Consider the following 22,515-nt stretch of genomic DNA (forward strand, 5'->3'; position numbering starts at 1 on the left):
TTTGTATATATTATTTCCCAGTTTGTTTAATGATAAATATTCCCTACTCTAATAATAGATATAGTTTTTGTTATATCTCAATGAGTAGAAAAATCATATTTCTGACGTCAGAAATATCACAAAAACTATATTTATTATTAACTTTCTACCTAATACTCAATTTATTTGAAACTAACATATCCCCTACCTCATTCAAATTTCATTGACACAACCGTGCTTATTGGATTAGGAGATTAGTGGAGGTTGTACAGTTCTATGATAGTTCACACCATGGATCTGTAATTCCTTCAGGATATGAGATTGGACTTCTTGGTGCACTCAGCAACGTAACGAATTTCTGAAGTTTTAATAAGAAAGTGTAACGTGCGGATTTAAAGAAAGTAAGGAAACATGACTACGGATGATAACGTATGTCACGATGTAATTCAAATTGACCGAAGTAGAAAAATATGAGCTGATAGATTTTGACTAATTGACTAAAATATATCATTCCTATTGCCACACTTAAAGTTATTGGCCTTGTGTATAAACACGGTTGGAGAGTTTCTAATCAACGCGAAATGGAAATCCAGCACTGTCGAAGATCCTAATGCTTATGTGACTACTACCAGACTGGGGAAAAACTAATAACGAAATAATATTTCTACTTATTTATTGAATAGATATTGAGATCATTATAAATGCCATCGCGTTATCCACTTAGCTACTGAGTCCTGTTAGCCACCTGCTTGTGCACTAGCAGCTGACGAGTCCCAAATGGGATGAAACGTGCGTCCTGGATTCTACTGCTAGCCACTATCCATTTTTGCTTATAATACTTGTGAATTAAGGCAATATCGAGGCACTACGCACAGTATGCACATATGCTAATAAGAGACTGATCAATTGCAGTCCTAAACATCAATGGGAAGATTCAAGTAAACAATACCAAGTGAGATATTCATATCATAAAAAATGCCAATGAAATTATATGAACCGTTCCTATCTTGGGAATGATGTTTCTGATCATAGTGTTTAAATCTGTTTGGTCCAACTTTTATCCAAGACAAGATTGGTGTGAAAAAATGCAATAATATTGATATGTTACTTCAACTATATCCCAAACACTGGTTACTTTGTCCTATGTTTAATAAGTTAGACTTAATCCATTGGTCATTAATTTTTATAGACAGATAAATACGTACAGATATATACATACAGACAAGATCGTTTGGTAACAAAACGATAGGTGGAAGTGGACATAGTATACAGTGCGATGTTATTCGTCTCTGTTTATTATTGCTGAGATGATCACAAATATACATACATGCATGTAAACACTAATGATGTACTTATAGCAGTCAATTATTTTAAGTGTTTGTTCATTTATATTCTAAGTAGTTAACTTTTTGTTTACATTTTGCACAAATAAAAGTTTGGCAGGGATGTGCTTCTAATAACCTGTCGTTTTTCGCGGAAGAGCAATACATATTCGCATTCGAAATGGGAAACATTTAAATTGTAGATTGCTTTATTCAGGAGCCTATCATTCTAACAAAGCAGACTTAAAAACTATTTTTCATGAAATCATGTGAACAAATGAATGCAAATACAGTGGAGAATTTTATATATTTTGAGACGCTAGTATAAAAGAATGGAAAACGAAAATCACCTCTATATGGGGAATCAATGAAAAAATTCAGATTACTAACCATATAACTATCTGCTTTCATACTGAGAACTTCTATTTTGGAATGTGCAATCAATGGAAATCACTTGGAATAATAATACTAACAGTAACACCGTTACAACTAATTCATCAGTACCAAACATTACTGAGACTGTTTTCACTAATAACAACACTGTTGGTCCTAATGACACTCCAAATGTCATTCCGAACAGTGATAGTAACATTTTAATGAATGATCGAGTCTCAGGAAATGATGTTAAGGTTACAGAAAATGGTGAAGGTGTTAATGGTTTGCGTAAACCACGTCGTAAAACATCACATGCTCATTTATTAAAGTCGAAAACATTCTACAAAACCGTAGACAGATTTCTAGGTCGAAATCTACCCTTGAAACAAGTAACAAATGCTTACAAAAGTCATTTAGCGTCAAATAATCAACTTCCTAGTGTTGACCACATCTCAGTACGTAGCCGTGATTCAATAACAGACATCCTAGAAAAGTCTGTTTACATACCAGCATTTCTTAGAGCTCGCAAACATCATTGTCGTGTAGTACTGAATGTTGGTGGTGAACGACATGAAGTAATGTGGAAGACTCTAAGGCGCCTACCGTTATCTCGTCTTGGCCGGTTGAGTATATCAAATAATCCTGCAGAACTAGCTCAGTTGTTTGATAGTTATTCGAATGAGAAAAATGAATTATATTTTGATAGATATGCACGTTCATTTGGTTCAATCCTTGGTGTTTATCGTACAGGACATTTACATTTTTTGGAAGACATTTGTGTGGTGGCTTTTAAAAATGATTTATTCTACTGGGGTATAAATGAATACCAATTAGAAACGTGTTGTTATTATAAATATTATTTAAAAAAGGAACAGGTTCAAGAAGAATTAAAGAAAACTAGAGAAATAAATCTATCTCAGGCTCAAGAAGAACGATTTGGCACAGGAAGGTGGGCTACATTGCAAAAGTATGTATGGGACTTGGTTGAAAAACCTCAGACTTCAATGGCTGCTAGAGTAAGTTAGACATTGATCTTTTCAGTTGAACACTGATAGCAGATTGATTTATCCTGAAACAAGGCATTTTATTAATTAATATCGATTAATTCAACTGAATTCTTTAGTCCTTAAGTCAGTGATCACTTGGTATTACTGTACTTTGTGATCAACTGCAGCAATTTGAGTTTATTTTAGTGGCCCGTTAATCTAACTTCGATCTTAAAGAACGAATAAACATGCCATGAATAAAAATATTTCCGTATATTATACCTAAGCTTAAACCGTTTGTGAGACAGCGATGTTAAGATGACAGATACAGAATGAATCGGATTAATTTATTGCACGCACTGGTTTATTTAGACAGACAGACATTAAGAACAAGAAGTGGGAAAGTAAAACAAAGGTAGAAGAAAAGTGTGACAACTCCATTTGATAAAGCGTGACTCAATATTTATAGCCAGAAAAATTAGCTCCAGACATGTGATGAATAGGGTGAGCGATGCAAACATTCACTCATATAAAAGTATGATAAGTGAATAATTGACAAGGTGAAAATGGGACTCATGAAGAATAAATGAACTGCTCTGTCCGTAAGCCAGATTAACCTATGTGGAATTGACATAGTACTAGACAAAACTATATTCAATATATATTTACTTGAGCCTGTTGCCCCTCGTGGAGGAGCATAGACCCTCCCTTAACAGTCTCCATCGAACTCTGTCCTGAGCAATCCTTTCCAGTTGTTTCAAGCTGCTATTCACCCTTTTGATGTCTGCTTCCAATTCCCGACTCAATGTGTTCCTTAGTCTTCGCCTTTTCTGTTTTCCTTCAGGATCCCAAGTTAAGGCTTGCTTCGTAATACAGTTTGATGATTTCCGTAGTGTATGTCCTACTCACCTCCAACGTCTTTTTCTAATTTCTTCTTCAGCTGAAAGTTGGTTTGTTCTCTCCCATAGTTGCTTGTTGCTGTTGCTATCCGGTCAACGGACATTGAGTATCTTACGTAGATAATTGTTCATAAATACTTGTACTTTTTTATTATGGTTGTAGTAATTCTCCAAGTTTCAGCTCCGTACAGTAGAACTGTCTTGACGTTCGTATTAAAGATTCTGATTTTGATATTTGCTGACAGTTGTTCTGAGTTCCATATGTTCTTCAACTGTGGGAATGCTGCTCTTTCTTTGTCAATCCTTGTCTTTGAATTTGCATCAGATCCTCCTTGTTTATCGATGATGTTGTCTGGTCCTGCATCTTCCCCATTCTTGACCTGTCTGAGGGCTATGCTGATTTCTACGATAGTTGTTGGAGTGACATCTATAGGAAGGTTTATGGGTGTTGCTTCGATGTCCGGTGGGTTCAGTGAACTGGTCTTTTCAAGATTTCTTCGAAGTGCTCCACTTATCAGTTCCTTTGTTCTTGAATCTCAGTGATTGGTTTGTTTTTGTCATTGACCAGTCTTTCTGGTTTACTTTCTCTGATTATACCTGTATGATTAGTAAAATGTCAGTTGGAAGGGAATACCTTTAGTTCGTGTCATTTTAAGGAGGCAGAAAGACAATTCTGTACGAAACATTACTCAAAATAAAAGTTTAAATGAAATTTTTATAAATATTTTTTAGTTAATTTGTCCCAAGAACATAATTTAGATGAAGAAAACAATGAGAATCAAGAATCACTGATCAATTGTTTCTTCCTAGTTTGGTGGAGTTGTTTTCTACGCGACAGGGTTACTAACCCATTGCCAAAACCTTTCTCATTTCTCCAGGATTGGTTCCGCGAGTGAACATAGAAAGGCTAAAGTTGAAATTATTTTCATTCCCAGATGATATTTGATTAATGATCACATGACCTTTTCATATTCTGACTTGTTTTGGTAACTTTTTTCTGCTCAAGAAATAACAGCCAGTTGTTAATTTATGCAAGAGATAATAGGTCCTGTATTACGAGCGTCTGATAATTGAATCACTTCAACCCTAGATACATCATTAAAAAGTGATTTCAGCATTTTTCGAAGCATTTTAATAATAAAAGAAGTCCGATCATCCAATTTACGTGGTAAGGCCGAAACTCCTTGTATGTAACTCTAATGTTGAAATATCCCTATCTTTATCTTTCTATTGCTGTCAATAGCAAAAGATCTTCTAATAACACTTACCGATTCTAAGAACGAGTGACGCTTCGCCTAGTTGTATTCCTGAAGAGGAAAATGCGAAGCCATAATAAGATATAATTTTTCATGGTGTTCTTGCCATTACAATTTCATTATATATCAAAGAAGAAACTTTAAAGGTCGTTAAGCATTAAGTACTATATGGAATATGTTTACTCCAATACGGCCGAGCTGATTTTCTGAAAACGTTTCTAGTGATGGGACATTTTCGCTTCACCGGACTGACAATATTTCGTTATTCCGAGAGAAGGAATCTACTAGCTGGTAGTGGCTATCAGTTATGTTTTTCGGCTACACCGTAAGTCACATGATGTACATAGACAAGTGATTGGTTTGTTCTTTGTCATTGACGAGTCTTTTTGGTTTACTATCTTCCCCTGACAGCTTCGCTGTATTTTATGGTTGTTTCATTTTTCCTTTTGTTACAGCTTTTTCCTCTGTCGTTGTTAGGCATTCCACGTATTTCCGATTATCGACTCTCATGCTCCTCTTCACTTGCTTGTTTTCTCTTGTGTATTCAGCTTGTGCCTTGAGCTTCTTTGTTCTTGTTCGGCTGCTGTTGGTTGGTGTCTTCTTGTTCTTCCTGTCTTATATCTTGCGCAGGTTATCAACAGAGGTCTATTCTATACGATGTAGCTTGCTGTATCCCAGAACCTCTTGACATCCCGAAGTTATCGATCCTCTGATCCTTTTCCAGTTATTCTTCATAGTGGTTTCTTCAAGCAGATCTTTTAAGGCTTGGAACCTGTCGCTGAGAGAGTGACTTTCGTAACCAATGGTTGGAGACTCTTGGTGACATGGCTCAGAATCGATCACAATGGCGTCGGTGTATACACTCCCTGTCTTCCCTTAAACTAAGAGATTAAAATCACTTCATATCTTTCTTTCTACGAACCAATTCTTTCTTCTTTTTGTACTATATCTCTATATGCAATCTTTCTCTTATATATTACCACCTTTGACCTAACCACTTCTGTGAATCCGGTGTTCATCTTGTTGTGCTGATGCGGTATGGCAACCTGGACCGATGCACATATGTGCCTGGTCCTACGTTGTAGCTAACTGACTGACTGACTGAGAGATATCCTGAATTGATTAAGTTTGTCAATATGTCGAAGGATGGCTGTATTAAACCTTTGTAATGCTGTTTCTCCATTTGTCTAGTGCTTCTTTAACTTCAGTTGCATCTTGTCAACCACAAGCAGGTGGTGATCTAAGGCTATGTCTTCTCATCTCCTGGTTCTCATGTCTTCCATTGACCTCCTGGATGCTTTAGTGATGCAAATGTGATCGATCTGATTCTCTGTGGTGTGATCCGGTGTGACCCATGTAGCTTTGTAAATGCGTTTGTGAGGGAACGTTGTGCTTGGAATATTGTGTTGAGATCAGTCAGTTAAAAATAACTAATAAGGTTATATCTTCGCAATAAGTGGTGTTATTAAAATAGGAGAGAGAGAGAGAGAGAGAAGAAAATCACGAAAATTCTGTAATAAAGTGACGATAAAATCACAATGGTAAGAATATATTTGCAATAGTGTACTTTTGCATACATTAGTCCGGCTTTAGTCGTTTAATGGCCGTGACTTTGGCAAATTTGCGAAGGATGGTATTTGACTGTCAGTTGATGATATTGAAAAATTTTAGTCTATCAACCTGATGCCTCGTACCACAGCGGTGTTTGGTAATAGCACTGCTTAAAGGCTTAGGTCCCATTGACCTGAGACGTTTTGGGATATATTCTTGGAATCAGTCCTCAATTTCTCATCTTTTCCATTCTTAGGTGTAAATCTAAGCATTTTGATACATATTTTAATTTTTTTTATTTTTAGCTCATGATTTCGTTATATGACACGTTAATAGGAAGAAAAATTAATAGAAGCGATGACCATAAATCTTTAATATCATGAACTGTTAAAACATAATGCTATCTTTTGACGTTGTTAACAAAATTGTTAGAAAAATAATAACTATTAGATAATCTTTTGAATAATCCATTAGTTCAAAATAAATGTTAACTATAAATAACTTTTCATTCCAGATATTAAATTAATCTAATGAAACTATGGGTAAATCTTAGCCTTTGGAACTGTTAGTTCTTCCCTTTAGAGATTAATGTCCTGAGCAATTTCATGTGCATTGTCATACATTATTCTTTATTGAAGAATATTTTATCGCTTGTTAATCTATAGAATCATCAAAAACCATACCATACTACATTTCTCGTATAACCTTTCTTCAGACGCCTAATTCAAGCTAACTCAGCGAGTTATCTCACCAAAAACCTTTGGGTCTATAATTGATCGGTCATTGAGTAGTGATCAATGTCATGCTTGTCTAGTTCTTTTAGTGCTGATTGCATTCTTTCTGTCAAGTTATCAAGCGGCTATAGTTTAAATGACTCGAAATGACGTGCGGCATGTCAAGATGTTAGATGGTTGAAGGCAGTCAACAAGAAATCCTGGATCTGGGTTTTATGCTATTGGACACTCATCAGCAAAGTGCACCTGGTCGCTGGAATGTGATCAGCGCTAAAGGACTAGATAAATATAACATTAGTTACTAATCAGGGGTCAATAAATTGTAAATATCTGTCCTACAGGATAGCTCATTGGTAATGCCTCTGACTAAGAATCTAGGTGACATGGAATGAAATCTGCCAGGGATCACTAGTCTCCTCAAAGTTAGAGGTACACGTTCCTAATGAGTGCCAAATAGCAAGGAGTCAAGACTGAGGGTTTCCTGCCAACTACTTTCAACCTCCTGATATCCTGAACTTTAAGTCTATTGGTTGGCAAATAATTCAGGATCACTAGGGCCTCAGTTATTACTTTACGTTTCTAGTTTTAGTAAGTTAGTAATATTTATTATCACCGATGAGTTAATAATTTGTTTGACTCCTTAAGTAAACTTTGATTGAAAATGTTACTCAGTTGGTGCAAAACAAATAATTCTGTCATGAATCTACCATTGTAAATTGTATAAAATCCTTCACTGAAAATGAATCCATATGTTTGACCTTAAGTGGATTTATAAAGCAGTCCAACTGTTTCTCAAATATCTGCTTTATTAACGCAATTCAATCTTGAAAGAATTGGTGTTTAGTTTTGATTTCGATGAAATTAGTTATTTTTTAAATGAACATAGATTTCACCATAATGATGAATAACATAGGGGTAAACTGATGGGGCTCGAAAATTTTATTCAATAATGTTAACGAGACTATCTATAATAATTATAACTTGGAGGTTTGCAAAGCATTTTTCTCACTGATAGATTGGTTTTACTCATGAAGATTGCTAGTGTAAGGTTTTATGATTTTAGATACTTTCAGACTAAAATCAGAAGTTTCATACACATAGTTCCCTTTATTATCTTGAATAGAGCAAGAACAAAGATTGGTGCAGAATAATATGAATTCGTTTTATTTCGTTAGGTTCTCATCAGCTGCTTACAACAATTCAGGAATGAATCAATGAAGCTCCTGATTAGTAATTTATCCACATTTTGGGCTCTTCGACAAACGACATCCACTAAAACATACATGATTAAATCTGAATGTTTAAGTATTACTAGAACACAGCCACTGATCTACATTTTCGAAGTTGGTCACAAATGAGGATAGAATTATCTTAAATTTAGACGGCTTATAGTTTCCATTTACTTCAAAAATAACTTCACGCTGTAAATAAACTCATGGTTGACTCTTTGTTAATTTGTTTATTCTGAGCGAAGACTGAAAAGCTGTGTTTATGTGTATAGAACACACATACACAGAATACATAAACGAGCGCCATAAATCGTTTTTTTACAAATATTGATAATTATTTTTGCCCCTTGTTTTTCCAAAAAATTATGTGACCTTTTTTATCTGGGAAGAAAACTAAACTGATGAGAAAGACAGAAAGCGGTGACAATGAAGTGAGGGAACTAAATTTTTGTGAAAATAGGTATTAATTATATATATCGCTTCATTGTCATTGCTTTATTAAAAACACAATACAGCAGCCTACAATCAGTCGATTGTTTCAGAGAGTTTTTTTTATTTTCACGAAAATACATTGTTAGTTTATAATTAAAGATTCATAATTAGCATAATGTTCATTGTTTTCGTCTTCTAAATCAAAACAATAATGGATTGAATTGATAACAATTAGCGAAACAATATTATTAAATTTGTCATAATGACGGTGATAATAGTATCAAAGGCTGAAGATGAAATTAGAAAATTCAATTACTTTAAGGGGTAAACTGATGGGGCTCAAAAATTTTATTCAATAATGTTAACGAGACTATCTATAATAATTATAACTTAGAGGGGCAAACTGAACTAAAATCAACAGAGAAGGTCTTATTGTGGTTGAAAATGTTGTTAAGAAAGACTAACTATATTTATAAACGTTATAGGTTAGACAAACAAAGATTTTTAAATACGAACAAAGTAGGGAAGAAAAGGTAACAGTGAATCGATCATTACGACAATGCTAGGTGAACATTATTCAATAGAATGCTTGAAACCCATCGGCTTATCCATTCACGTAAATGAATTTTCTCATATCTTCTTCAACCATTGATATTATTATCCCTGTTATTATGATCACTTTATCAATATTTTCGGGTAAGTAATATCAGTTTTACTATTTTGTTTATCATAATCAATAATGGTAAAAATGTTGTGGAGATTGTTGACAGCCGCCTAGTACTTCCCAGTTTTCAATGGTTGTCCAACTTAGTTTGCTTTTTGATTTCAGTAACCGTAACAATTAGCGCATTTTTCTTCTGTTCGATTACGTCATGAGTTCCCGCTTATTTCGTTCGTCCACAAATGAGACTTGTACGAATATAGAAAGTAGTTGTAATTATTCTTCCAAAGAGAACTGATTGACTGTTAATTCAACACACAGAAGTGGATGTGTAGGATATTTTAAATGTTGAGCATAATCTATGCACATATGAAAGGTTTAGAGCACATCGAATGTAATGAATTCATTTCATTTCAACTGTTTGTTGTTCTTACGTTACAAAGTTTATCAAGGGAACTAATGCACTAAAACAGTGGATAGATTAGACTATCTTGTAGACTGACTTTTGAGTTGATAAGCTTATTGAACTATTGTGATTATTTTATTTGCTATATAACGATGGTTTAAGTATTTTTTTCGTGAAACTATGTATAAATATATTTGAGCTTAGGTTGTGACACAGATGGTATTTAGAATAGAAATTTAAATATGTCGAATGTTAGGTTATTAGTAGTTTTTGGTAAGAAGTACTGTATTTGTGACACAGCACAATTGTTTTCCAGAAAGGAAAATGCGTCAACTAGTGTTGTTGTTGGACCGTGTTATTGCTAGATAATTTGTTTGACTGGGTGTATGATCTAATTCGCTGGAAAATGAAATAATGAATTGCGTCTTATTGTTACAAGACTGTAAACATTAACACAAAGATTTTAAAGTCTACAATGGAAGTCCCGTCTGATTTAATTCGTTTTGGCGACAACAATCAATCATATATCAATTCTGTATCTTTACTTACGAGATTTCACTACACTATCCACTTTCGTTCAATTGTATATCTGATAATACCAATCCACATTTACCTGAATGTTTTACACTTGTAGAAAATTATAGTCCACCATTTGACTATCGAAATGAATATTTTAAGTGAAACTATTAAGTGAAACAACTTCATCAGTTTATATAGAAGTCACAAAGTTTTATTCGGATTTCAACTCACACACAAACAGCGTTAAAGCTCAGTTGGTTGTATGTCAAAACATTGTTTGTTTATACATGACGTCGGTCTATTTGTTTGTTCTTTACAGGATTGCTCGTGTTGTATTTTCAGAAGGATAAAGATTTGTTGTTAATCTTTCAAATTTTAAAAACTTATCATGTATTGACGTTGTTTAAAATAATATTGAAGGAAAAAATGTTTGATATTTGAATAAATTATTTTGAAGTAGTTATTCATCTGAGTTTATACATTTTACTTGATTAAGAGAACTAATGTGTTTTGAAAAAAATCTGTAGAAGGTAGTTTGGGAATTTTAGAAAATATCCTTTCTGTTTTGGTTGTTGGCAAACATTTCATTAAGCAGAAAATATAAAAGTGAACACAGTTCTATACTAAGTTATGGGCTTTTCGTACACCGTTTATACTGGATGCGGATAAGAATGAAAAGAATGATAAAGTATATACTTTGAGGACCCCATTAATCAAATCAGTTATATACATCAAATAAATTGAAAGAATATGATTGCTAAAATTGAGTATTATCAATCGAACAGTTGGCAATTTGGAATTCTTGTTATTTTTCAGTTGACATTTTACAATTCAACATCACCTGTTTGATAGAGAATCTGAGATATTAACAAATTAATTTCAAAAGTTAACCACAAAGTCGAACAGTCTCAGCAATCAAAACATTAAAATTAGTTTAGTCTAGTCTAATCTATACAATATGCACTGAACAACATTAACGTTAACTCGAATGTATTCTTTTGATTAGTGTTTTCATGGTTCATTCCTACTAATTAACGGCATTTAAAGATGAGAACGTTATCAAACGTAAAACTAACTCTGAACTGTCATTTCATGTCTGTCGAAAGTGAATAGTGTTCCGCACAAGTCACTTACATTTATTGAGTGGTTGGCGCTTTGTAGATGTAGAATACGGTCGATTAAGTTAAACAAATATAAGATTTGGAGAAATTCTGTCTTGTGAGAATCAAACTTATTTACCGCTCTATGGTTTGTGGAGGCTTTCAGTAGATGAAAATAATCCATTTATTAGAAAGAGAATTATGCATCTGATCATTATCAATACTTTTAAGTCCAGATAATTTTTGACACACCTCTATTTTCATTTGATCATCATTATATCGGTTAAATCAATGATAGCTTTTCAATGAAACATCTATAAGCGTATTTCAAAGCTTGTCACCAGTGAGTGCTTTGTTACCACATAGAAACGTCGTTTGTAAAACTTTGTACAACTTCAAAGACGGTTTTATTTTCAAAAACTGACATCATTTTGATAATTGAAAAACATGAAGCACCTCATAATCTTTCTGTTTTCTTTCACAAGCGTGTATTATCTCTGGTCGATTGTTTTTGAACGAAAAGTGAATAAATTTGTTTGTCTACACCCGAAAATTTATAATGTTCAATAAATCATTGATTATAATTTAGTTTTAAATATTTAATTTTCTTTGTATCGCAGATGATACGTTTGTAATTTGATTATTGTTGCTGTTGTCAATGATGAGGATGATATTGATAAAACTCAGTCCAGTAAGTGTAATAAATAGTGTAATTTATTACACAGGACGTAATACATTACGTAAGCAGATATATGTATACTGTGTATGAGCGTGTTTATATATGGTATGAATATATTTATACTAAACCCCATTCATATTATGACATTTACTTGCTATCATGTTTTAAGTGAAGGTTCGCCTGATAAGTCAAGCATTAATATATATTACTGATAATAAACTTCTGTTATACATGGTGACAGTGAGGTTAAATAAACAAAGGTATTAGAAAAAAATTTTTTTTATAAAACAAGGAAAGTAAATAATCGTTTGATAGTAAATGGCTTAAGTATTCATCGGGTAAAGATGGCTCAGCATGATAAAATAAAATGTTGAAACAGAGATGAAATGTAATCGGAAAGATCGTGGAAATAAAAACAAACCGGTTGGGGGTAGAAGATTTGAAGGGAAGATGGAAGGTGAAGCAGGTGGCTGTTCACCAATAATCTGAAAGATAAATTATAGCATCTGGCCAACTCAATGTGCATTTACCAATTTACCTGCTCTTGTGGAGCTGGGTATATAGGTCGTTCGATGCGTACTTTATCCAAAAGAATTCAAGAACATTGACCGGCGTGGCTAAAAAGAGGAGGCAACAGCTTAATAAGAAGTTCTATAATCGAACACCTTGTAGACACAGGTCACTCAATCAAGACAGACTCTGCGTTCAAAGTCATCTACAAGGTAAGTAGAAGCCTTCCTAAGACAATTAGACTGCATCTTCTTTGCATTGCCGAGGCAATAGCCATACATTTTGAAAAACCAGAATTATGTGTACAAAAGAGACTGGTACAACCTCTTCTTCTACCATGGTCTTAATGTATTAGAATTTTTCTCCTTCTTCATACTCTTGTTCCCTTACAGCCACCTGCTTCACCTTCCATCTTCCCTTCAAATCTTCTACCCCCAACCGGTTTGTTTTTATTTCCACGATCTTTCCGATTACATTTCATCTCTGTTTCAACATTTTATTTTATCATGCTGAGCCATCTTTACCCGATGAATACTTAAGCCATTTACTATCAAACGATTATTTACTTTCCTTGTTTTATAAAAAAAATTTTTTTCTAATACCTTTGTTTATTTAACCTCACTGTCACCATGTATAACAGAAGTTTATTATCAGTATTATTATCATCCTGTAAAAATACGTATATACATTAATATATATGTCTATACATATTATACAGTGAGATACCATTCAACTGGATGCATTTCTGTTGAAGAGAAAACAAAAAATATAAATGAAAGAACTTTTCTGTATTGTCATCAGTAACTTCACATTAGTGAAAGTATAAATAACTTATGGCGTGCATTTTATTACAGAATAAACGGTTGACCTGAGAGGTTATACCTTATTATAGTTTAATTGTTATGACTGTAGTCCTCGACCCACACTATCTACATTTTTATTGATTTTAGTCTGCTCTATTCAGAATTGGTTAAATATATATTTGTCAACTAGCAAGTGGGTATTTTATTTTTTGACTTTAAATTTAAGTTAAAAATCCTTACATTCTATACTTCACTATTAAGTGGTTTGCAAAGCATTTTTCTCACTGATAGATTGGTTTTACTCATGAAGATTGCTAGTGTAAGGTTTTATGATTTTAGATACTTTCAGACTAAAATCAGAAGTTTCATACACATAGTTCCCTTTATTATCTTGAATAGAGCAAGGACAAAGATTGGTGCAGAATAATATGAATTCGTTTTATTTCGTTAGGTTCTCATCAGCTGCTTACAACAATTCAGGAATGAATCAATGAAGCTCCTGATTAGTAATTTATCCACATTTTGGGCTCTTCGACAAACGACATCCACTAAAACATACATGATTAAATCTGAATGTTTAAGTATTACTAGAACACAGCCACTGATCTACATTTTCGAAGTTGGTCACAAATGAGGATAGAATTATCTTAAATTTAGACGGCTTATAGTTTCCATTTACTTCAAAAATAACTTCACGCTGTAAATAAACTCATGGTCAACTAGTGTCATCGTTGAACTGTGTTATTGTTAGATAATTTGTTTGACTGGGTGTATGATCTAATTCGCTGGAAAATGAATTAATGGATTGCGTCTTATTGCTACAAGACTGTGTAAACTTTACCACAGACGTGGGAATATTCAGTTAACTTGTCCCAGTGGTAATTACTGGTTTAGTCGTCGTTGGAATTATTAATGCTCCATGGTGGTTATTAAATAATATGACTAGAAATGCAAAACTTAGGTTTCATGGACTTTATTCGTGCATCCTACCTCAGCATATATTTTTGTTGATTATAGACCTTACACGGTCAGTACCAGACCTCATATACGTTTATCTGTCATAGTGAGCAGAATGTGTCAGTGTGGTCGAGGAAATCCGTAGCTTTTGCATATCTGGTCACTTCGCTTGATAACCACCATGGAACGTCTACTGTAGAATTTGGTAACTTCAGTTACAAAGTTATGGTTTGATATAGAAATGGAACTGATGATTGATGATACCTTCTCTAGTTATGGAACTAAGTGACGCAGGTTCAAGTGGGTAAGGGAGCTTCACTTTTACCAAAAGTAGAAATATGCGTTTGTCTATAGGTAAAATGATGTTGACTGCCATACAGTGTAATTCATGACTTAACTGTTAAAAGCTTTAGATATGCATTATATGTGTGCTACTAGCAAGCTCTTTATCATGTTAGACATGTTATAAACTTGACTAGTAAAGTTAAATCTGCACTGAAGACGCTTTAACTTTTAAACTGAAATTGATATATGATTAAAGACAAAATTAATCCGTTTAAAACAAATCAAGTTAATTGATTGAGTTTTGTTCCATCTGTCAGTAATTTTTCACAATTTCATTTATCCCTCAGATATTCCTAGTTAATTCGATCACTTAATTTTGTAATTAGTTTATTAATAAGTTAACTTTTTCTCGAGAAAAAGCATAATAACGTTTAACATTTAAAAAAATATGGTTTAAACTTAAATATTCTAAGGAAATGAATGAATAAATGGGTAGTTTTATTTAAAGTTTGAATAAAAGTAACAGTAAGAGACTAATTTAGGAAACATTCTATATTACGGACTGGTATCCTGTGGATGGTTATCGGAAACTAGGAAGTATCGGATAGCTGTTATGTTTTTAAATAGAACTTCTTGGCGATGTTCACTTGAGATAACAATTAGGACAAAGCCACAGAAATTTTAGATTTCGAGACGAGGTAATATACTTTTAGACTATTAAGGTGGGATTGAATGGTTCGCATTTTTACGTTTCTTTTTTAAACTCACCCCTTGAATTATCTCATGGCTCGGTGGGAAAATGTATTTTACAAGTAATGTAACAGCTGTTTTAATATTTATCTGGATAACGTACAGCTTAAAAACTATAAAGTTTTGTTTTTCTTGTAGAAGAACACCGGTTAATATGGGTATCAAAGGATATAATGGGAATAAAATAAGTTTGTTGTAAATATCATTTCTGGCTAAGCTTTAAGCCATTTCAGTATAGAAGTACTAACTATATTTAGGAGTTGAAATTACGATAAATTAATTTTTCCATTTTACGGTATTTTGACAGCGTATTATTCAAAACAATTAGTCCCTTTGATAAATTTCGATAATGATATTAGAAGACGAAGATTATCGGAACTATGTGATAATCTTCGTCTTCTAATATCATTATCGAAAGCGTATTATTCGCCAAGTTACTTTAATAAATCTTTTCAGTATTGTTAGTTATGGATCAAGGACTCATATTTCGTCATATTTAGGATTTATATGCAGTTCAATGTTGAGTAATATCCACTAAATGGAAAACAAATTAATATAATTTGATTTTTTTAAAATGTATATACTTTAACTTTATGTACACATTGAAATTCATCAATCATGTTCTTAGTTATAAGCTTTTCTTAACAAAAACAGTACTACCAATATACCATTTGACAAATTTTTGGTATTTTTTATAATTTTAACATAGTTTCTTTAACGAACTGATGTTTGGCCGAGAATGATTGAAAACCGGGAACTGCTTATTATTTGTTTCTTCTTGTTAGTGAAGCTTATTAACAGTTCTCACACGCGTACGTACTAGGTTTTTCTCGGATAATTCCACCTCGTTATGATGTAAACTTTGGACTACTGGAATTGTTTTCTTTTATTTCTAGCAATTGTTTCGCCAAAAAATGAAAAACGATAAGATAGAAAACTATGAGAATTGCACAAAAACTCTGATGCAAAGTGCTTTTGCAAGACACATCATTTTTATAATATTGAAAATGGAGTTCAGATGATGAGGCCAGTGTGTGTATGCGTGTTTTCTTATTATTCAGTAGCGTTTCGATAGATGTATAAAAAGTAATTTTTTGTTTACTTTCATGATTAACTACTTTGTTTATTTTAACTCTGTTTATGCTCTGTGTATGTGTTTGTTAACAGTACGCCAGCAATTTTGCTGAATTCTTGCCCATAAATCACCTTGAAGACAGTCTCGACTTTAATTAGGGAACCACTAAAAACCACGGGAGAATAGATACATGTTTCATCCCAAACTGTGGTCTATAATAAATGAATTTGTCTCGTGAACTTGATACTCTGGACAAGACGGTCGTAGTATGTTTATGAGTGAACATTGGCATCGGTTACTGAAATACACGTTTACATGAAGTGGTTACGCCTAACTGACGAAACTCACAAACTAAGTTAGCATTTTAAAGTAGTTACTCTATGAGGAAGTCTGCAAAGAATATCACCGTATCCTTTATTTTTATCTGTTTCGTGTTTTACGGTATAAAATGATTTCGTTTTAGTAACTGAGGTAGAAATCATACAATATATATCCATATTGTAATACCATTTAAGATGTTTAACTACAAGTTAAGCAAAAAGAATCAGGGAATTCATATTAAAATTAGAGATCACGGGTTATCTGTTTTTGGAGTGCATTTATTACTCATGTCATTCATATCAAGGATAATGAAGCGGTTAGTAGTGACTGTTTCTTTCTAAAAAAAAAAATGATGTTTATGTGGTCTTTATTCATAAGTTCAAATTACTATAAATATTTTGATATGCGATATGCTTCATTTCCATATTTCATACAGCATAATCATTGCTACAATTTATTCTACCACTCCATAGAGAAATTGAACAACATGAGGCTTATCATAAATTCTAGGTTCATTCAATAGGTTCTCTTGATAAACTTTTGTAAAGCGAACACAACAATATATTGTAAAATTAAATGAATTCATTTTATTTTGTGTTTTCTAAATCATCATTTGTACCAATAAATGAAATGTTTTACAATCTCAATTTCATGCGTAATATTTAAAAATTCATTTAATTCACTAGTGAAAAGGAATAATTCTACAAAAAAGAATGAGACGATGACTTCTTCGGATATAAGAACCATGTACAACTTATGACTGGAGTAGGCAAAACGATGACAGTGATAGCATTAACCAAAAATAAATGAAGTACGGTAATTATAATAATGGTGATAATAATATTAGTAATAATAATAATAATAATAATAATAATAATTGACGAGGACTTGAGAAGACAGGATTAGTCAAATGCTTAAATGGATAAGGTGTCAAATATTTTACTGGATAATGTCAAAATAATAAGACTCTTCATAGTAACTATGGGTTGGAAATGAAGTGAAAACTGGACTAAGATAAACAATGCAACGGTTAAGACTAAACAAAGATAAAATCAACCAAATAAAACTAGGAAAATAAAGAAAATGAAGAGAAGCATTGAATCGACCACCATGGCAGCTCTAAATGAAACGTTTCATTCAGTTGTACAGATCGGTGAATATGTAGTTGACTTGGAGCACACGAAATAAAATGAATTCACTTCATTTCAAAACGTTTATTATTATCACTTTAAAAGAGTTCTAGTATGTTGGCAAATTTTCAACAGTCTAATTGTTGACTGAGTCAGCTGTAATCCTAACCTCGGCCTATTTATTAAATAAATAATAACCATTTATATGACAAAACGAATTTTTGTATTGCTATACACTTTCTACCTCTTTTCTACCATAAATATTTGACAATTATACAGCTCGATACTATGACAACCTAAAACACCTTTCTTGTAACGCTTTCATATACATTTTAATATTATTTCAAGAAACCGACTTTTAAATCTAAGCCTTATGAAAATACTGTTGTTTTGGTATTGTTTATCTAAGATCAAAGATTAACAACAATCCGTAGAATAATGTAAAACGAAATTTTATAAATATATTTTCCCTCTTTATATTATTAAAATAATATTGATATGGAATTAAGAAAAATTAACTTGGCTGACTGATTATTATTTCAAAGGAATTTCAGTTGAGAAAGTATATTTTCTTCCATTTTATTCACAATCTGTTTTGGACATGTTACTATGTTACATATAATTATTCATTTATATTGTTTTTTTTCAGTTGTGGTATTAATTTTTATGTTGAGTAGTTTAACTACAAAGCTTTTGTTGGTGTTCCGGACAATATTGTCAGCTCTTTCCTTGCTAGCAATAAACAACCACCACGTTGTAATACGAATTTATTGATGTCTGGAAGTCTTCGATATTACAACTTAGTTTCATAGAGTTTGTGTAGGGATGGAGGGTACTGAACATGATTAGTTTGCCCCACCTATGGGATTCCAGGTAAAGATAGCTTTTAATTTTATTGTGGTCTGAGTGCGCATTGAATCACGAGGACTGTTGCTGCACTTGTCCAATAGTTTTATTTAGAACCAGAAATCAATAACAAAATATTTAACACAAAAACAGATTGAGTAGTCATTTACAGTACTAAATTAGTCCATTATGTCATCCATAAGGTCATACCTATCTTTCCCACTAGTCAGTCGCACCTTGCGTTGTCTGAATATACTTACTATGTGATCTAGGATAAATAGCTATTCAATACCATACGGATTTCATTGAGTCTTCAGCTAGTGTCAATCGGTGTTAAATCTGCTTTTACTCCGATTACTAGATTTTATCCATTTTAAGAAATTGTAGGTTTTTTTCTGTTTACACTTCTGTACTAGCCTATTTTTTAATTTATGAAGAAAACCAACTATATTGTACTATCCTAATACATAATTTTCTAGTTTCATTGTGAATATCAGTTGGTGTCGTCTAAATATAACGAAATTCACCACAATCGTACATATCCCCATTATTCGCTCATGAAATTCACCCTTAATTAAAATTTATATATATATAGGACGAAACCGCCATCTAGTGCTTCCAGGTTTTCCATGGTGGTCTAGCTTCAACTGACTCAGGATCTTAACCATTGAAATAATTTAATAGTTGAATTCATGAGTCAATTGAAGCTAGCCCACCATGGAAATATGACTTTTTCTAGCAATTTTTTATTATTATTTTAGACTTATTCTGTTAAATTTCACCGAAAATTATTGCCTGTTATTAACGACCTTTAACAACAACCAAATGACCATATAGGCAAGGTAGATTGGACAAAGAGATGAATTAAATATTATCGATTTATTAAAACTTTCGAAAGTCACTAAAAAGCGTACATTGTCTATCTTCTTTTGTATATCACTACAAAATTATTGTCATAATATAAGTGTCAGCTTCACCATAAACATAATGAGTCATTAGTGGGATATACTTTATTTCTCTTTTTAAGTGTAAAATTATTCAGTAGTGTTTTCTATAACGATATTGTATTTGCCCGTTTTTTTTAATTTGAAGTATTTATGTATATGTAGCTCGTAAAACTTTAAATTCTATCCTTTTTTTCATCGTTTTCTTGACCTGCAATGTGGAATTATCAGCAAAAATGACAGGGATATTACTAGACATTTTGGAAGATTTACGTGGTTTATAAACATATACGGATCGTCTATAGGTTCTTCCTACATAAATATTGGTTACTAGTAGGTAATAACGATTACACATTGCACAAATATCACAGTTTTTATTTCAAGAGTACATAATACAGTTATATGAATTAGATCGTCAGGACAATTTCTAACTGTTTAAGTTGTCACTTAAGCCCAAAAGTAAATATAGAGTGCAGAAAATAAATTTTTCAAAACTTGTTTGAAATCACAAACGTATTGATTACCAAAAGTAGTAAGTACTGTTATGCTATTCCGTTGCTATAAATGCTGTAATAAAGGTTAGATACTAACGATGGTACTGCCGTAAAAACGACACTAGTAACGGGCTGAACTCAAGCACCAAATGATGGGTGTTAATATTTACATAAGACATATAATTTCCTTCCAGCTTACAGTTAATCTTCACCAGTAAGTGTCAAAAGCAAGGCACTTAAGTAGAGTTTCTTAACCATTCGGTTCATTCATTTAATATCATATACAATACACAAGGCTATCGAACGTTTTATATTAATCCGAAACTGAATATTATGATCGAGGCAAATAGTTTATTATTAGCTTTGTAGACTGATGTTATTTGCTGATATCATTTGATAAGTTATATTTTTATCTTTGTCTTTTTTTACACAGATATTTGCTGTAATTTCAATAGCTTTCATCATATTATCAATAATTGGATTGAATTTAAGTACAATACCTGAACTACGTGGAAATTCGTCTGGAATTAATCATGATAATCATACCACAAGTAATGCAGATTATGTAAACGAACATTTAGAAACGTTAGAATCAATTTGTACAATATGGTTTACAGTTGAATATGCATTACGCTTATCAGTTGCGCCAAATAAATGTACATTTATTAAAAGTCCAATGAATCTTATCGATGTTATTGCTATACTACCTTATTATTTTTCTGTGATTTTTGAAGTATGGCTTCATTCCCCATTAGATTCACTTGTATCTATGCGTAAAATTGTACAAATGTTTCGTATTCTGCGTATATTACGTGTTTTTAAATTAGCACGTCATTCACAAGGTCTACAAGCACTTGGTTATACATTAAAGCAATCTTATAAGGAATTAGGTTTATTAATGCTATTTGTTGTACTTGTTGTTCTATTATTTTCAAGCTTAGCTTATTTCGCTGAAAAAGACGATAATAAGAATGAATTTCAAAGCATACCGGCTACATTTTGGTGGGCTATCATCACTATGACAACAGTTGGTTATGGTGATATCACACCAAAAACAGTATTAGGCAAAGTCATCGGTTCAGTATGCTGTATATGCGGTGTGCTTGTTGTCGGTCTACCAATCCCAATTATTGTTAATAATTTCGCTGCATTTTATCATGATCAAATGAGACGTGAAAAAGTTTTAAAACGACAAGAAGCTCATAATGAAGGTTGCCAGTTGGGAGATACGAATTTTCTGAAAAAGTCAAATATAAGTCAGAAAGCGTTATACAATAAAAGAAGTTTCAATGTTATTAGAGATCGTTATTCATTAGGTTCAATAAAATCAGAAAATGCTATTGAGCGTGATTATCACAGTAATTATAACAGTTGTTGTAATAAATTGACAAGTGAGAAGGAAAGGAACTTTATAAACAAAGAAATAGGAATCATTAATCCTAGCGACAATTTGATTAGATATAAACAAGTTAGTCTGAGTGTGAATGATGTCGATAGTATGGCTTGTGGTGAATATTATTCATGACATTTATATTTCCACAAATATAAATCGGTAGTATGTTTGAAAATGGGACTATATCATACGAATAAGATCAGGTTGATCTTTTTTCCTCCATCTCTTTGTCTATCACTTAAACGGTTTTTTTATTTATTTTTCCTTGATCATTATTTGCACTTCAGTCAACTCATGTTATCGACTATTCACACCAAAAGATAAATACTGAATTTTTTTTCCCTTATGTTCTTACCATTTTTCCTACAACTATTTGCACGAATTATCAGAATTTTCGGAGTCTGATGAAACAGATTGTTTATAAGTATAAACGACATCATTTATTTCATTAAATATAATTCTTTTAAATAGAAATAAAGAGAATTCAACGAAAAAATCTCTTTTCAACATTCGTTTTGATATTTGTATGGTAAATATATATCCATAAAATGATAGAAAAGATTGCATCATAAAGTGATTCGAGACTCTAATTATCAAACGAGGTTGCGTAGTGATCAGGAGGTTAGAAAAGAATAGAAGGATGAAAATAATTTACGGGTTAGAATTATCAAAGATAATTGTCCACTTGACAGATATGAAGAAAAATGAAAAACGTAAAGGTCATAATAATAGCTGGATGATAATCATGGGAAATTGCTAAAGGATAATAGTAACTGATTACGGTTTAAAATTACAAAACACTAATTAAAAAAAAACCGAAACACTACATAAGGGAATTTGGGCCAAGGAAGAATGAGAGGTTTGACGTATCATTTTCAC

The 22,515-nt window shown here is 32.4% G+C and overlaps 1 protein-coding gene across 3 annotated transcripts; it reads left to right on the forward strand.

Moving 5' to 3' along the window:
* Window positions 1-1,228: 1,228 nt before the first annotated feature.
* Window positions 1,229-22,132, forward strand: KCNB1_1 (Potassium voltage-gated channel sub B member 1). Of its 3 annotated transcripts, XM_051211037.1 has the most exons (3): window positions 1,229-2,692; window positions 12,070-12,189; window positions 20,677-22,132. In XM_051211037.1, exons 1-2 carry the CDS (start codon window positions 1,745-1,747, stop codon window positions 12,082-12,084), a joined length of 963 nt encoding a protein of 320 aa, XP_051071069.1. In that variant the 5' UTR covers window positions 1,229-1,744; the 3' UTR covers window positions 12,085-12,189; window positions 20,677-22,132. The 3 variants fall into 3 exon arrangements, with proteins under 3 accessions (XP_051071069.1, XP_051071068.1, XP_051071067.1); XM_051211036.1 differs by lacking the exon at window positions 12,070-12,189; XM_051211038.1 differs by lacking the exons at window positions 12,070-12,189; window positions 20,677-22,132 and adding an exon at window positions 6,674-6,844.
* Window positions 22,133-22,515: the final 383 nt, after the last annotated feature.

This window comes from Schistosoma haematobium, chromosome ZW (genome assembly GCF_000699445.3).
Source record: "Schistosoma haematobium chromosome ZW, whole genome shotgun sequence".
Classification (NCBI taxonomy): Eukaryota; Metazoa; Platyhelminthes; class Trematoda; order Strigeidida; family Schistosomatidae; genus Schistosoma; species Schistosoma haematobium.

What these genes read in the sequence shown, in the direction of transcription:
- KCNB1_1 (XM_051211036.1), top strand. Translation starts at nt 1,745, where the DNA reads ATGGAAATCACTTGGAATAATAATACTAACAGTAACACCGTTACAACT. An exon ending in AGACTTCAATGGCTGCTAGA is followed by an intron (nt 2,693 to 20,676) that starts GTAAGTTAGACA and finishes TTTTTTACACAG; the next exon opens with ATATTTGCTGTAATTTCAAT.